Source organism: Buceros rhinoceros, unplaced genomic scaffold, assembly GCF_000710305.1.
Source record: "Buceros rhinoceros silvestris isolate BGI_N320 unplaced genomic scaffold, ASM71030v1 scaffold28186, whole genome shotgun sequence".
Lineage (NCBI taxonomy): Eukaryota > Metazoa > Chordata > Aves > Bucerotiformes > Bucerotidae > Buceros > Buceros rhinoceros.
Genome location: NW_010419773.1, coordinates 12,017 through 28,209, shown reverse-complemented (window position 1 = coordinate 28,209; position 16,193 = coordinate 12,017). Strand labels below are relative to the sequence as shown.

At 43.2% G+C, this 16,193-nt stretch overlaps 2 protein-coding genes across 2 annotated transcripts in view; both read left to right on the top strand.

Annotated features, from left to right (window-relative positions):
• Window positions 1-210: 210 nt before the first annotated feature.
• LOC104496016 (glioma pathogenesis-related protein 1-like) lies at window positions 211-5,413 on the top strand. The gene is made up of 6 exons (XM_010139075.1): window positions 211-390; window positions 2,521-2,766; window positions 3,173-3,285; window positions 4,034-4,116; window positions 5,058-5,084; window positions 5,172-5,413. The coding sequence occupies exons 1-6, from the start codon at window positions 211-213 to the stop codon at window positions 5,411-5,413; spliced, it is 891 nt and encodes a 296-aa protein (XP_010137377.1).
• A 2,801-nt stretch (window positions 5,414-8,214) lies between these two features.
• Window positions 8,215-16,193, top strand: part of GLIPR1 (GLI pathogenesis-related 1) — a 9,451-nt gene continuing 1,472 nt past the window's right edge. Inside the window, exons 1-4 of the mRNA XM_010139074.1 lie at window positions 8,215-8,394; window positions 11,778-12,023; window positions 13,939-14,048; window positions 16,059-16,141. Of these exons, the coding sequence (XP_010137376.1) occupies window positions 8,215-8,394; window positions 11,778-12,023; window positions 13,939-14,048; window positions 16,059-16,141 (619 nt within the window). The remainder of the gene's footprint in view (window positions 8,395-11,777; window positions 12,024-13,938; window positions 14,049-16,058; window positions 16,142-16,193) is intronic.

Below are 16,193 nucleotides of genomic sequence, written 5' to 3'. Positions count from 1 at the left end.
TGCATGGCAGATGACTGTTTCGTGGTTTACCCCTTGACAGCCGGCTGTGATCTCAGATAGAGCTGTACTTGATGAAGCAATTTCATTTCCTGTTACTTTGACACTTTCAAGTGTTTCCACACCAGGAGGACAACCTCTGAAGAGCTGCTTGCCACTGTTATCTCCCACTAAGATTTTTCTTTTAAAATCTAAAAAAAAAAAAAAAAAAAAATGAAAATCACAGTTTTCTGTGCTGCATTGTTCTTACTGGATCTCTTCGTTTGCTGTCATGCTTATCCACAATATCCTTTGCCTGACATAGAAGATGCAAAGTTCATTGAAGACTGTGTGAGAGGTCACAACGCATTTCGATCCAAAGTGAATCCACCAGCCAGCAATATGTTTCGCATGGTAAGGAGGTCTTTGTGATCTGTTTGGAAATTAATATAGATTGCGCTGCTGTTTTAGCATATCTTATACATCATTTACTTTGTGCTTTCCTTCCCTTTTCTGTCAACAATCTCTGTACTATATACTTTAGTCCTCAGTAGGAAATAGAAAAGACACTAATTTTCACAGTATTGTTCAATTTTAGTAATTTGAAGGAAATTCCTTGTCTAGGGATAGATTGCTACTCTAAAATTCAGCCAGAGAAAAGGGCTGTATTGCAAAAAATAGTGTTCAGTTCTCAGCATTTCATTTACCTCTTTCTAAGAGAGATAGTAATCTGTTTTATGTTAGTCCAGGTTTCACACAGGGGAGCTGTGTGGTATTAAAAAGCAATCTGCATAAAAGGATATGGTGAAAATCTATTATTTCCCCTTATCTCTTCCAATCTAGAACATGTGCTGAAGAAAGGGATTTGCCAGGGCATCCATTTAGATACCTGACCTGCACTTGCTGTAGCAGGGTTTGAAGAGTAAGAATAGGGCTGGAAAGCAGAGCTTCCTATAAATATGATGGATATCAGAACAGGCTATGGACCTGTCTCAGCTTGTTTGGAGGAATGCATAAGGGAAAAGGTAGATAGATAACTGGTTCATGTCATTACTCTGAGCCCTCCAGCAGTGCTGCAGAGCTGGAAAGGAAGTTAGATTCATAACTGTATGGACTGTACGAATCATTTCTATGAAAGGAAGTTCATAGTAAAGGGGTAAAATTCAGACTATTCCTGCTTTTAATTTCTTGCCATTTTAAAAGAAAGAATGTTTAATTTACAATGCAGACTTGGCTGCTCAGACCAAAGATCCAGCAATCCTGGAATAACAGCAGGACAAATAAACAGAAACCTCTTGAATCAAAGGTGTTGTGTACTTAAAGGCTTTTGATGGATTTTTCTTGTATGAATTTTTCTCAGCCTTGAGCTCATGCAAGATTTTATCATCCTTAGCACTGTGCACAGCCTAACCACAAGTTGTGTGAAGATATCTCCTCTTGTTTGATTTGGAACTGTTGATTTCTAGCTTCGTTTGATAGTTTCTGGTCTTTGTGCTGGAAGAAACAACTAATTACTGCTTTGTTACCTGTTTCACGCAAGATGTCCAGCTGTCTCTGATCAAAGCTGCAGAGCACTAGCTGTTGTTTTATGAAAGCCATCCACACCTAAGGATGATCATCCTCCTCCGTGTTCTCTCTGCCCTTTCCAGTTCTGGTCTCCCCTCCTTAAGGTGGGATGCTGTGTTGCACACAGCACTTAACAGAATTTCTGCAATGGTGTAATTATGTATCTTGTTTTATTTTCCATTCTTTCTCAAGGAATTTCTAACAATTTATTTGCTTTTTAGCCTACTACTACTAAACTTTAATTTACAAGTGGTAATAGCCATCTCCAAACCTGTCATTATGAACACAAAGTCAAAGAGAGTTTATTTTTTCTCACATCCCTTAACTTACATTTCTCTGTACTGAGTTTTACCTGCCATTTTATTGCTTGGTCATTCAGTGGCATAAAATTTTTCTGCAAGTCTCCCAGACTAGTTTCTCAAATTATCAGTTGTGCCATTCAGGATGAGAATGGCTCCTTCTCAGGCCAGCAGAGATAAGCAAGGCCCTTACTTGCTTTGGGCACACGCTGAGGAGGGAGAAAAGCAAAGACAAAGGGTCTGGGGACAGGAGCAGCTGTGACTCCACTTCCCTGTCCTGGACAGCTGAACAGAATTCCTATCTCGTCTAGTGACAATCACAGTGTAAATCCTGGCCAGCCAAGAGCTCCTAGGAACAAAGTCCCTCAAGCCCCTTTACAGCTGGGGGTTTCACCCAGTCACCTCCTCTCAGGTGCGGCAGCTTTAAGATTGCAGTCTGGCTCTAACTAAATTAACAAGTGAGATACCACAGGACAGTGGTGTGTCCTGCAATATCTAAGGGAGAAACGAGGGAAAAAAAATGCTGTGGGAGAAGAAACGTCAGTGAGAGAAAGAAACTGAATGTAGGGATGGGAACCAGAAAAGAGGGAAAAATCCTTACGAGTTTCTGTTTAAAAATGTTTGAATTCAGCTGTCACTGCAGTGCGGGTTACATTATGGTTTTTTTTTTTTTTCACAGTCCTGGGATGCTGCTTTAGCTAAGACTGCCAAAGCATGGGCAAAGAAATGCAAGTTTAAGCACAACATCTACCTTAAAATGCAGGGGAAGGTGCACCCCACCTTTACCCCTGTTGGAGAAAACATCTGGACTGGCACAGCCACCATCTTCTCTGTGGATGCAGCTCTCAAGGACTGGTTTTATGAATTCCGCAGCTATGATTTCAATACCAACAGATGTACTGGCATGTGTGGTCACTACACTCAGGTGAGTCTTTGCATGCCCAGTGATTTATAATGTAATGGTTTCACAGAAAATCCAAGTACAGGCTTGGAACAGACTGCTTGGGAACAGGAAGTACAGCAGAGGTTTTCAGCCCCTCAGCTCATTACTGCATGAGATTGGAAATAAATATTCCGAGCCCCAGGGATGTCCGAATCCTGTTTCCAGTGATGGTGGAAAGGGATTATTCCCTGACAATTTCATGTTTCCAGGGGAGCCAGATAATTAATGCAAAAACATCAATCAGTCATTTGTCTCAGCTGTCCTTTGGGTTGTCAATGTTGCTCCTGTGTCAGCTTCCACAAGATCCTTCCAACCCCCTTCCTCCCTTAATGCTGTTGCTTTTTCAGTCTTTGAACAGGTGCATTACGTATTTCCCTTTGCCCTTCAGGTCGTTTGGGCAGAGAGTTACAAAGTTGGTTGTGCAGTTCACTTCTGCGATACAGTTGAACATTTTCCAGGACTCTTCAAAGCAGCACATTTTGTTTGTGACTATGGGCCAGCGTAAGTTAATTACGGCTTTGGGTTGTGAGGTTTTTAAAAATATCCTATAACTGACCCGGTAACAGATGCTGACAACAACGGGAACAATTGTAACAAATTTCAGAAGAAACTACGTCCACATGTCACCTATCCAAGGGAAATTTCCCCTAGCTGAACATAGTTGGAGCTCAGAAAATTTCTTTCTAAAAAAGCAGAAGAGCAGATCATAGCTGAGAGCACTCACCATAACCAAGATGGTGGAATTAAAACTGTTTTGACTTCAGCCTCTGCAGGCAAATTGGGGAAGGTGGAAGCTTTCAATTTGAAAAAGATTAAATTTTTCCGTGGCCCCACCCAAACTTCAAACAAGGCATTTTAATTGAAGAAATAAGAGGAAGACAGTCCTCTAGTTTATCTTGTACCTTGCAGTCTCTGGACTTAGCTTTTACAGATTTGTTTTTAAAATCCCTGTGGGTAATGAGGGACTAGAGGCAGAATCTTGTATGCTTACACTGAATAATTCAGTATTGCCTGAGGAGTCTCTTTAATTTCAAGTGGCAGGAGTCACCATGTACCTCAGTCAGAGCTTTAATTTGCTCTAAAAGGAATTTCAAACAATTGCAATGATCAGGATTTGGTTAAAGGGATGATACCCCCACAATAGTTGTGTGGCTTTTATTAATAATTCTTCTAATAATCTGATGAAACCATGTATTTAAATTGCTCTCAAATGACTGAGCTAACACAATACTGTTCTTCTGCTTTGCAGGGGGAATTACCCAAGAAAACCATATATAGCAGGACAACCATGCAGTAGATGCAGTAATGAGAAGTGCATAGACAAGCTCTGTGGTAAGAAAAAGTAATCAACTAAGAAAAGGGCATAGAAATAAAAGTGGTGTGATATCAGTGGAAATATAACAATGAGTCAATCTGCACTAAGCACACATTGTGGGTCTGTAGCCCACCACAAAACAACAGTACCAAACCCTGGCAAGAATAGTATAAGAAGGAATTAATTGAAATATTTTGGTGTAGAGGCCAGAATTTCTGATGAAAAGAAGTATCAGTTAGACTACTTCCCACCTTTTATCTGATCAGGAAGTCATATCTAAAACTTCAGCCCCAACTCTGTCTGGTTCTTCCTTTCTAGGAGAAACAGGATATCAAACTTCTGCTTTCTTGGTTGTTTAGTATGTCCTTTCGCATTTTCCAGACAACTATAATTCTGAACCAATAACAAGACTATACTGGAAAGCACAATTACTTCTGATTTCCACATTTTTCTGAAATGCAGGAGTGAGACCTTGCTTTTTCACAGCAGTTTGCAGCTGTGGACGTTTTTGTCATTACACCTAGTCCCAAAGTGCAAAAATAGTGCTTTAGATAAACAGAAATCAAAGGACATGCAACAATGTCCTAAATCAAATATGAATCTTATACAGGGCTTTAATGGGAATGTTCTCTACTAGCCAGGCTCTGCATAGCTTCAACTGTAGAAATAATTAAGCATTTGATACTCTTATTTCCTTCTGTGATATCCTGTCTGACTCATCTTGAAGTCTCAGACTGATGCATCACATCAAATAAAAACTAGAAACATCTGAAAAAAAAAAGACTAGAAACATCTGAAAGACTAGGTGGAGAGAGAGGAAGAGAGCTTTTAAAAATCCTGTGCTAGACCCTACAACTTGTTTTACCATATTCTCCTACAGAGCAAATCAGCAATTTAGTTAAGAACAACCACATTTACATGATACTCACATTTATTTCCTTTTCTGATCTCTTTACAGAAAATACAGAACGTGAGAAGCCGATAAGTACGTATTTAATTGTTTTTAATCACTTTCCTGTAAGTATGGCTAAGTCTGATGGGTCTTAACACCTCGTTCTTCACTGGTTTTCAGATTATGCCAACTGGTATCCGGATTGGGATACACGGCCTCAGCCACCACGGCCCCAGCCACCACGGCCCCGTCCCCCCAAGCCTCCTGTGCCACCATACACCCCACCTGCTGAGCATCCGCATCCCTCTTGTGACCAATACTGCATTAGCATTTCAATTTTAAGGCCATTGTTTTTGTTACTGAGCTTTGGTGCTGTTCTTTTAGTACAACGGCAGTTTCCACACATGTTTTTTTATGAGTAAGGATCAATTAAGATACTTACAGTTATCCTACAACTGTATTACTCTCTGCAAACTGCACACACTTGGTCACCTCTCCATCATCCTTGTGATGTTTATCCACCACAAAAAAGGCTGCTTCCTCACTCAAGGCTAGATATAAGTGGCTGTGCACAGAATTAGTGTAATTTATTGGCAGTAGCTGGAACACAATTCTAGGTTTGTATGAGCCTCTTGGCACTGGATCAGGGGTAGATTGCTAGTGGGATCATGCAGACTGTATAGTACTAACAACCCTCCTGGAAACCTGGGGCATCACAAAGGCATGCCTGAAGTGGCACACTGTACCCAAAAGAAGCAATAGCTCATCTCCATTAACCTTCGCTTATCCCAAACATAATTTCCCCCAGATAATGCCCATTTAACTGTATGTATTGCTTTTTATGAAAAGGAGTAAATCTTGTCCTTTACTATATTTAGCCTGCATGTGTCAGTCTCCATTAAAGTTGCTCTATTGTCAATTGTACTATTCTGTTCTTCTCCTCTCAGAGTTAAGCTTTGTCCTCCATAGCTAGAGGAATACCAGGGAAAATTAAGAGCAAGTAGGGAATTTAATTTTAGGATGTGATATGGTGACAAAATCTGAAATGCAGAGTAAATGACAGCCATCCTGAGCTTGCAGACAGGAGAAGAAGGGGACCAGAGAGGAAAAGCAGGAGAGGGAAGATGAATTTGGCCCATGACAGGTTCTGGTTCAGAAATGGAAGTTCTCAGCCTCATTTAAAAGCCCAAACCATTTGATGGATTCAGTTTGCTTTCAGAGACATTTAGCCCTCGACGCCCTATTGTTCCTATATACATTTGTTAGTAAGGGGAATGTCTTTCAAGCTGAGAGATTCTGGCTGATATTAGCAATGCATAACTGTGCTATCAATATTTAAAGCTGTTTCTCCTGCTTTAGCTTAGTCCTATTGCTTTGAGAACACAGTGTTCTCAATTTGTTCAGAATTTGAGCCTTACTGCAGCTCTGAAGGAGCATGGCATCCCACAGAACGAAAATGAGTCCCTAATGTTTGGGCTCTTGTCATATGCTGCAAAATGTCACCATATAAGAAGATAAGTATTTAATTTCACATTTGTCAGTTCTCGTCAGCTGCCAGATTTATATGTAGCAACAGTGAGTAGGCTGGGGATGGGCAAAGGATTGAGAGTGGACGCAGCTGGGACATCTGTCCTGAATCGACCAAAGGGATATTCTATATAACATTGTGTTCGGAAACAAAAAACCAACTGAGGCAGAGGAAAAAGAAAGGTGAGGGACTGGCTTCCGGAGTGGTCATTGCTCAGACTGTCTGGGCATCAGTCTGACATTAGGGGTGGTGAGTCGTTGCCTTTGTATCACTTGGGGTTTTTGCTTGTTTGTTTCCCTCCTCCTCTTTCCACACATGTTAAGCTGTCTTTATCCTGACCCATGGATTTTCTCACTTTTCTTTCTGTTTTCTCCCCCCATGCTGCTGAGGAGAGGGGATTGAATGAGCGGCTGTGTAGGTGCTTCGCTGCTGGCAGGGGTCAACACACCACATTATTCTGCTCTAAAAATTGGTCTGCAGGGAAGCTGTGAACATAATGTTTCTCACCAATGATTCCCTCAGAGGGCCTTTTCACCTGCAAGCAGTCTCTCCATTAATAGCTAGAGGTGTGTGACCCACAGGACCTAATTGGCACTGGTTGGGCTGCTGTTGCAGGCTCAGAGTGTGACTCAGGACCACCACCTTGAATGTGGCCTTGCTACCAGCCCCAACACTACAGGACTGCGTGTGCAGAATTGATAACTGGGACCTACACCCTGGTGTTCAAAGGAAGTAGAATCCTAAAATGAAACCTGGAGTAGGAAGAAACCCAACCTCATTCCCACGGAGACATCCAGGTTAGGACTGTGGGAAAGGGCCTGAGGTTCATGGACAGAGATAGGTAAGGACAGTGTGAGGAAGAGGGCAGCGATGGTGCTGGGTCTGAGCAGGGAGCGTTGGGCACCCGAGGCAACATGCACAGGACATCAACTTCCAACTCCTGGCTATGAAACCCAGCGTGGGCACTGGGCACTCAGTGTGAGACAGCACCAACCTTCATAACACACAACTCTGCCGGGGGCTTTGGTTGCAGGGGATGAATTCTGAATTGCAGAGGATGAATTCTGAATTGCTAAAGCTGGGGAGGAGAAACTGATAGCCACACATAGCACAAATTATATTGACAGGAGAAACCTGTCAATAACTGCAGCATGTTTAAAAAGCAGTTCTCAGCCAAACATATCCCTCCAATAACTCGAGGTACCACCAAAAGGGACTGTTCATACTGTAGTAAAAGTCATAGTTCAAATAAATTATTTCTCTCAGCATTTTGGCTCAGAACAACAGCCTTAACAGCAATGCTATTTTAATGAAAAGCAGAAAATTTATCCAAAACTTCACTGCAATCCATAGTGATTGCTATGGGTGGGATGGTGGGAGCCAAAGAAACAAAACCAAAGCAACCCAAAAAGACAGGAGAGAAGAAGCTTGCCCACCACAGTTAAAGAAAGAAGAAAGAAAGAGAGACAAAGCTGCCACAGCTCTGATGTGAACTTGTTGTTTAATTTCCTTATTCTCATAGCAACGTTCCTGAAATATGACTCGTTTCCTGTGACCAATGCCTGCTCTATTACCATGACTAAGGCAAGCCCAGCCCACAAGTCTTTCAAGCAAAGCGCTGCTGATGGAGCTAAAACCACCTCATAGAGCTGAAATGCTCTGCCCTTAACGCTGGAACACCAGAGGCTGAGAATGATGACAAGCAGATTTTCTGCGTGTGTGCTGGCTTTACTGCATTTCTGTCATTCCTCTGACTCCTACGAACGATCGACTCTGCCTGATATTGGAGATCCGAAGTTTATTGAGGAATGTGTGACAACCCATAACAGATTCCGATCTGGAGTGAATCCACCAGCCAGCAACATGCTCTACATGGTAAGGGGATCTTATCCACTTACATGCAAGTGTGTAGCATTGTGATGGTGTTTTATGATTCTGAAACATTGTTTCTGCGATCAAATGGAAAAAAGAAAAAAAGAAAACAACCACGTAGTGTTGTAACTACTTCTTTTTTAAAACAGAGGAAAAGGCTCTGATTATCAGATGGCTTTATACAATCGGGCACTCGTACAGTTTTGACTGGCTTAACTTCCTTGTTTGAAACCAAAGATTTCAATCCTCAACTGAACGCTGTCGTTTTGAGCTGTGAAAAGCCTTCTTGTTCCAAGGCACCACAGCCCAACAGCCCAGGGTGTAATTTATGTGCAGACCTAAGCACAACCTTTCATACTTGAAATGGCAAGACACTGTTGCCAAATGTCATTGGAGAGCTTTCTCTAAGCTTTCTTTGCAAGGCTCTCACGGACAGAGCCAACAGAGCCGCTGTTCCTAGGTGCTGAGGCTGCAGGGGAAGCCAAAGAACAACAAGTGAAGGAGGACTGGGTGCTGGAGGCGTCAGGTCCTGAACCACTCTGCTCCCTGCCATATCAGGGGGCAGTATCTGCAGCCACTGTGCAAAAGAGAGCCTGTTGTGATTCGAAGTATACCCAAAAGTGGTCACCTCTCATTTCAGACAGCTCATGACACTTATCTTCCTCCTGAGTGTCATGTGGAGAACCCAGGAAGGAGGAAGCTGTAAATGCGTGCACAAACGCTTACACTGAGAAGCCTGTTTGTGAGATGTCCGATTCCAGTAGCTTGGGAGCTGTCTTTTGCAGCATCCATCACCGTTTGTGCTTTGACTGTGTGAGACTTGAGATATGTTTCTTCTTGGGATAATCACAGATCTCTCAGATGGATCATAGTGATTGTCCTAATCCTGATATCTTTCCTTTTGCTCCTCTTTCTTACCACGGTGCATGGTCACCACCAGAAGAGCACAGAAATCTGTGCATAATTAGCAGCACCCCAACTGAAGTTCAAAAAGAACCAGCCAAAACCTCATTTTCCATTTGTGGTTGTCAAACACTAAAAAAGAAGTGCCAGTTGGGGCGGGGGCAGGGTGATAAGTGAGCAGTGAGCAAGCTCGAGTTGCAAGCCTCACAGGAAACCATTTAGTTTCTCTTCTAGATGTATCTTCAGCCTGGCAACCCGAGCTTCCAGTACGTACTGCTCCAGACTTTGTTTTCTAGGTTGTTTTACTGCCCCTCACTAAAAGACCTGTGCTATGATGAATTAAAAGAGCAATATTCATCTTTTTAAACTGGGCCTAATTTTTCCTTTGGAAAAATTAAAGAACACAATTCTGGAAAAAATGGCTTAAGAAACAAACACACAAATAAAGACTATTACAAATAAAACAAGAACTAAATAGTGGGTGTGAGAAACGAGTGTAAGCCTCGCCAAAGAGACTCAGGTCAGACCCCACAATGAAGCACTTAGTTTTGTTACGTTCTTGCAAGACTGGTGTCTAGCTTAGTAGGCATGATTTGCCAAAGCAATGCATGAGGTTTTATACCCTGTTCCCGGCTGAAAGATCCTCCCTTGTTTCCCTGTTGGCTGGGAACTCCAAGGTTTACAAACTTACCCGATACGCCTATTACATGTTACAGGTAACATTAGATCATACAACTTCATGCATCGCACGTCTCATTATCGCAGACTTCTGCCTCCCCTAGGAGGAGGAAGTAATATTCAACAGGCTATTAAGCAAGCGCAGTGCTACTTCCCAAGGCCCATCCATCCTAGTCAACCCTAGTTTGACAGATTCAACGTTTTATGGCCCGTTATCTGCTTCCTTCTCTCTTTTAATTGCCTTCTGGTTTCTTTCTCATCTCGCAAGACTGCGTCCCGTTTACTTTATCAGTTTCTTTTAGATACAGGAACAACATCCCTTTGTTTCCTTCTCACAGTGGGTAAGTTTCTTTTAAAACACTGTAAAAACCCTAGTCTTAAGTATGACTTCCAGGAAGAATTTAATGTAGAGAAAGCAGTACAATACATGATAAAATCTATTATGAAAGTAAAAGCATTGGAATTGAAAACAGCATATTTCTTCATTTTTGAATGGCCTTTAGCACTTCAACTATTAGGAAAAGAAGATGACATTTATTTCACAGGGAACTTCTATTTGCTGTAGATAACTGTTCACCTAGATCTGTAAAAATAAAGATTATGAACTCAGGACATTTACACCTTTTGGAAAAATAGTTTTTAAAAGAAAATACAAGACAGAAGCTCCTTTAACTGTGAGTAAGAAAGCCCAACCATCTATATTTGTAATGTATTTATTAGAAAAATAGAATGCTGATCTAACATTTTTTTATCTGATGAATGTGACCGCTTTCCCATTCACCCATTTACATTGGTTAGGTCTGCCCCAAGGCTCTTCCAAACCAGCAGAGAGAGTCTCAACAGTTTCATCAGGGCTTCTCGACAGTCTCCTTTGACTTACTGCTGCCTTGTGTCACATTTCATTTATCATACATTCCATTTTCCTTCCCTAAATCAGCAAGTAACTAATCTGAGTTATAAAACTGAAAAGGAGAAGTAGTTCATGGGAAGTTTATTTTTTTTTTAAAGTCTAATCAAAATAGTTCAGCAGTGCTGAACAACTTCATTTACATGATACAAAGGGTAACTAGAACTACAGGTGTACACTGGTGGTACTGCATTTTTCAGGAAGTACAATACATTTGCTCAATCAAGTTGTATGCACAAGAAAACCCAGAAAAAAGACACCACTTCCGGTGCAAACAAAAGACATTTATATAACTCTGTTGCTTAAATAACCACTTTCTGTAGGATTGAATAGCGAGTGAATGAGTGATTCCAGAAATACAAATTCAGGGCTAACATTTGAAACCACCAAACACAAGGATTCAAACCAAGGAGTTGAGTTTAAACTGTCCCCAATATCTCAACGTGCTTATAAACTGACCTGCAAGCTGTGGCCTTAATGCATGAGGCTGCAATGAGACTCCGGTCCGATTGGTATGGTAAGCATACCCCCAATCTCCAGATTTCCGGTAAATTCACTGTTTAAATTACATTAATGTTCTCTCACAGCCAGCACAGCCTGGGAAAACTCATTGCACCCAAACACTGTATTTGACTAATGTAAGCTCTTGGTGTCCAACAAACCAGTCAGCCAAGATCACTCACCACACCAAAAACTTCCTCAGGTTTAAAGAGTAACAAAGTTCAAATCAGAAACGAACCTACAAGCCTATTTACCATGTGGCTCTGTAAGTCTCAACAGAAGCACAGAACGAAGCCAAAGCATAGCCGCTACTGTGACACAGCTGCTCCTGAAAGTAGCTCTGAATTACTGCATTGCTAAGCTACCAAGGTGATTTTTAGTTGTCTGTATTTTGCAGAGCTGGGATCCAGATTTGGCAAAGACCGCGAAAGGTTGGGCAAAGAAGTGCCTGTTTAAGCATAATACGTACCTCGAAGATCCAGGGCAGGTTCACCCCAAATTCACTTCTGTTGGAGAAAACCTCTGGACTGGGTCACTTTCTCTTTTTACTGTGCAAGGAGCCATCACCTCTTGGTACGATGAGGTCAGCGCCTACACTTATGCCACCAATAAATGCACAGGAATATGCGGCCACTATACACAGGTAGGCATTGCATTTCTCCATCTAATCTATGAACAAGCTTTGCCATCTGGACATAGAAACTCTAGAATGAATTGTTTTCCAAGTGCTGTAGTCTTATTTTGTGTCTGTGTGCACAAGATATTCTCCTGTTCCCATTTTAGTGAGGAAAAGAGTCACTGCATTATTGTTTTAAATATGTCAGTTGTTTTTTCAACATTTTCTGGCCAGCCTGATACAGCCAGGCAGTGGTCAAAACCCAGGCAACGGGCTGCAGCGCATGATAGGGCAATGTCCCAGCTCTGGCAGGCAGCCTCCACATGCCAAGAACTGGGGAAATACCAAAACGTGAAGAGAAGTTTGGAGCTCTGCAAGCATCATGTGTGCGCTTCTCCAAACCACAATTCCCAAAGAGGGCCAAGGGAAGGAGAGGAGTCCCACCACCATGAAACCCCTGCAGTCATTAACCACGGCTGTGGGAGAGCAGAACAGCTTCAAACGGTGACTCTAGGGATTAGATTTTGACTTGAGGCTATTTAACATTTTCTGTGGGGATACGCATGTGCATTTAGGACTTGAAGAGATGAGCTGAAGCTGGTGGGGTGTCTGAATGACACATGCAGGTATTTGTGTGCAGAGAAGATATTGGGATGCAAGAGTCATGAGAGATGACATCGCGTTGCTTTTTGACCTTGCTCATAAGGACACAGCAAGAGTCAGCACCTGGAAACTGCACTAATGTGCAGTGCTATTTACCACGCTGTTTGCTGAGGAGCAGCCCAAGTGGTTGCATGGGAGAGAAAGAGGAAATAAGATATTTGTCACTCAGAGTCAGCAGCGATGGTAACTGCAGCTAGAAGCTGCAAGTCTGCCAGCTTTGGGAGGCATCAGTGGGTCTGGACCTTTGGGGAATCCCTCATTCCTCTCCCTCCTTGCTATCTGTGGCAAAGTTTCCCCCATATACAATCACTGCAGTTAGCACAACCACATCGTCAGCATGTGCCTCAGCCAGTGGCTGCCTGGGATGGGGAGAGTCCTATGATTTGGTCCTTCAGCATCCTCAGGGATGCAGCTGTCTATGGCTGGCTTCAGAGGCAGCCTCTGCTCTGCTGCTGAAACATTCCCAAGAGCCTGAGGATTGTGTCTTCTTCCCAGAGCTGGCACCAAATAGCCACAAATAGAAAGGGCCAGGCCTCCCCTTTGAGCTGGTGGAGGTGCCAGTGTGTTTCTTTATCTCCTGGGCTGCCAGGATCTTTCCACATCTCTCTCATAGTCATTGCTGCTCACGTCAGCTACTGCTGCACCCTTGTCTCCTCTCTAACTCTGTTATGGGGTTTATTTTTCTAAGACTGCAGCATTTGGCTGCACCATAATCTTTGAGCTGGATACAGGATGCTGGATCGAACTGGATGGCTTCTGGTAGACAGAGGATCACTAGATGATGTAATGCTCTTGCCTCTAGATTATTTTAGTCATGGCCATGATGCTGAAAGGCAGGACCATTGCCCAGACACACTCCTTCTTCCTGCTCCTCCTCTAACACCAGTGTCTTCCAGCAATTTGCCTATACGTCCCTGCTGGATTTAGTACAAGGTAAATCAACCCTTGTAGGAGTGATAGGAAAGCTAATGGATTACCATGAATGGATTACCCTCTCCTTTGTGAGAGGGGGAAACTACAAGTTACTGTCAGTTATTCTTTCTTTCAGAGATGTTAATAAATAGCTGGTGAACTGGGAAAAACAATCAGGCATTTTTCAGAACAAATTATAATTTGTTTCCATTTGATTCATCACTGCTGCCTTCCCCATGAAGCCTGCCCAAGGAGTGCTCCTCAGCCAATTCAGTATCATGAAGGATCAGGAGGGAAGGTCTTCTCCATAATGTTTCAAATGCTGAAGCAAAGCTTTTGTCACCAGCATACCTGTCTGTCATTGCAGGTTGTTTGGGCTACAAGCTACAAGGTTGGCTGTGCTGTCCACTTCTGTCCCAGGGTGACGTACTCCTCCATAACAAACGCAGCACACTTCATCTGCAACTATGGGCCAGCGTAAGGTTTTTCAAATATTTCACAGGGTTAGGGTCCTACCCCTTCCTTCCCACAATATGCAACATTATGAGATCAGTCCATCGATTCATGCTGTGAGAGAGAAAATGGTCCCCAAATTAAGAAACCAACTTTTTGTTTGGTTGTTTGTTTGGTTTTGGGTTTGGGGTTTTTTTTTTTTTTGTTTGTTTGTTTGTTTGCCATCTGAGGGCTATATATTGTCTCCAGAAAGCAGTGGCACTGGGTAGAAAGGGTAAGATCTAAGGTGCTGACATGAAAATACTTATTTGAAAATTAAGTGCTTCTAAGTGCTAAGATGGCCCCATACAGTTGCCAAGGTGTAAGGCCGATGTCTGTAAATATTTCCACGTGCCTGCAGAATTAAGCCTTTAGGTCAATGGTTTGGATAAATACTGAAGTGAGCAATGCTTGCAGCTGCAGTCTTAGAGGGTGAGGGCTGCTCAGGAGGCTGGGGCTGCTCAAGGCAAAATTTTATCCAGAAGTCCTTCGTATGCATCGTCAGTAGGACACCCAGTAGGATGGACAGTTTTTACCCTTCTCCAGCTAATGAATGCCGCCACAGTCTACATACAGCTTTATAGGCTTTACATGAACCCTGTGTTGGTCCAAGGCCAGGCCAGCCCATGAACTGGAGCAAGCTGGGCATTCCTATTGCCTGTTGGGCCATTGTCTCTGCCAGTTCTTGAGTCAAAAGCCACCGATTACCCAGGGCAGCCTCTCCTTTCCCTTCTTGGCGCTTGCTATGCACCCTGCCATGCCAGATGGTGTAGAAACCCTGTGCACAGGTGAGCAAGCCCCTAACACTGCCAGAAGATGCTCTCTGTTTCCTGAGCCTCTCAAAGACACGAGCTGAGCCTTCCTCCTTCTGCCCCTTAGGCAATATCTGTGTCACGTAGAGGACCAAAATCATGCTGGATGGCTTGCCCTGAGTTTGCAGGGGACCCCATGGGGAAGAGGAGTGCTGCCCTCACCCTTGAGAGCACCCAGCAGAACGAGCAGGCTTGTCTCTGAGGAGGTGAGGGGCTCTAGAGAGGGCTTTAAATCTGGGCCCTTCCCTGCTGCTTGAGGACACTGCAAACAGGGTGCTGCATACTAAGAAGTAATAAGGGTAATGTCACGTCCAGCTGTTGCTTTTGAGAAGCAGCAACTTAAGTTCTTTATCTAATCCTTAACTATTTTCAGCTCTGCCAAGAGCCAAAGCAAGATGCACGCGCAATTTCAATTCCTAAAATGAATACACTCCAAACCATTTTCTTAAGTTTCTTTTCATTTTTCTTTCAAGCAATGAAAGCCTCACCTTGCTGGAAGTGAAGTGGTTTTACCACGGCGTTTAGCACTGCTGAGATTGCATGCATATAAAATCCCTCTCAGTGTGTTTATGGGCAGTCTGAGGCATGCTGTAAATCTCACTTTGGCCATGCTCCAAGCAAGGCAAAGCACCAAGCTGTCTTTGGTGCAGTATCAGAGCGGGGCAGGCAGTATTGAGCCAAGAGCCTGGGCAGAGGTAGCTAGCGCCACTCATGCCACTGGCAGAGAGAGGGAGCAGGGGGAGACACACACAGTTCCTAAAATACCTACCAATAAATGGATGAAATCACTACATATGAGAGATTCTCCAGCACCAGAGATTCAAGGTTCAATAAACCTTGCACATACTCAGTAACTGAACCTGCTTTTCCTCCCATAGCTAGAGCCAGCTGTGAGAGCCCACAGAGTCCATGCACACAAATCATCCAGCTTTTGAAACTATTTAAATTCCTAGGTTTACAATACCACTGTCTCCATGTTCCTAAACAACAGGTCACCCCATTACACTTCTGAAGTCCTTCTGCTCTGCTGCGTGTCTTGAGCACAGGGCACTCAGACACCAGCCAAAAACCATATTCTAATCAACACAAGTGAGGCAAAACCTGGCTTAAAATCTAATTAGTGGTGGGTATTAACGTTCTCCTCCCAAGGGTGGTTTGAGAGCAGTGTTACTTTCCTTTGCAGTGGAAATTACCCAGGGCACCCGTACAAGACAGGAGCAGCATGCAGTGACTGCGACGGCAAGCAGTGTGTCAGGCAGCTGTGTCGTAAGTAGAAGACAACCAGGCCTCTACCCCAAGCACATGTTGAAAGGGAAAG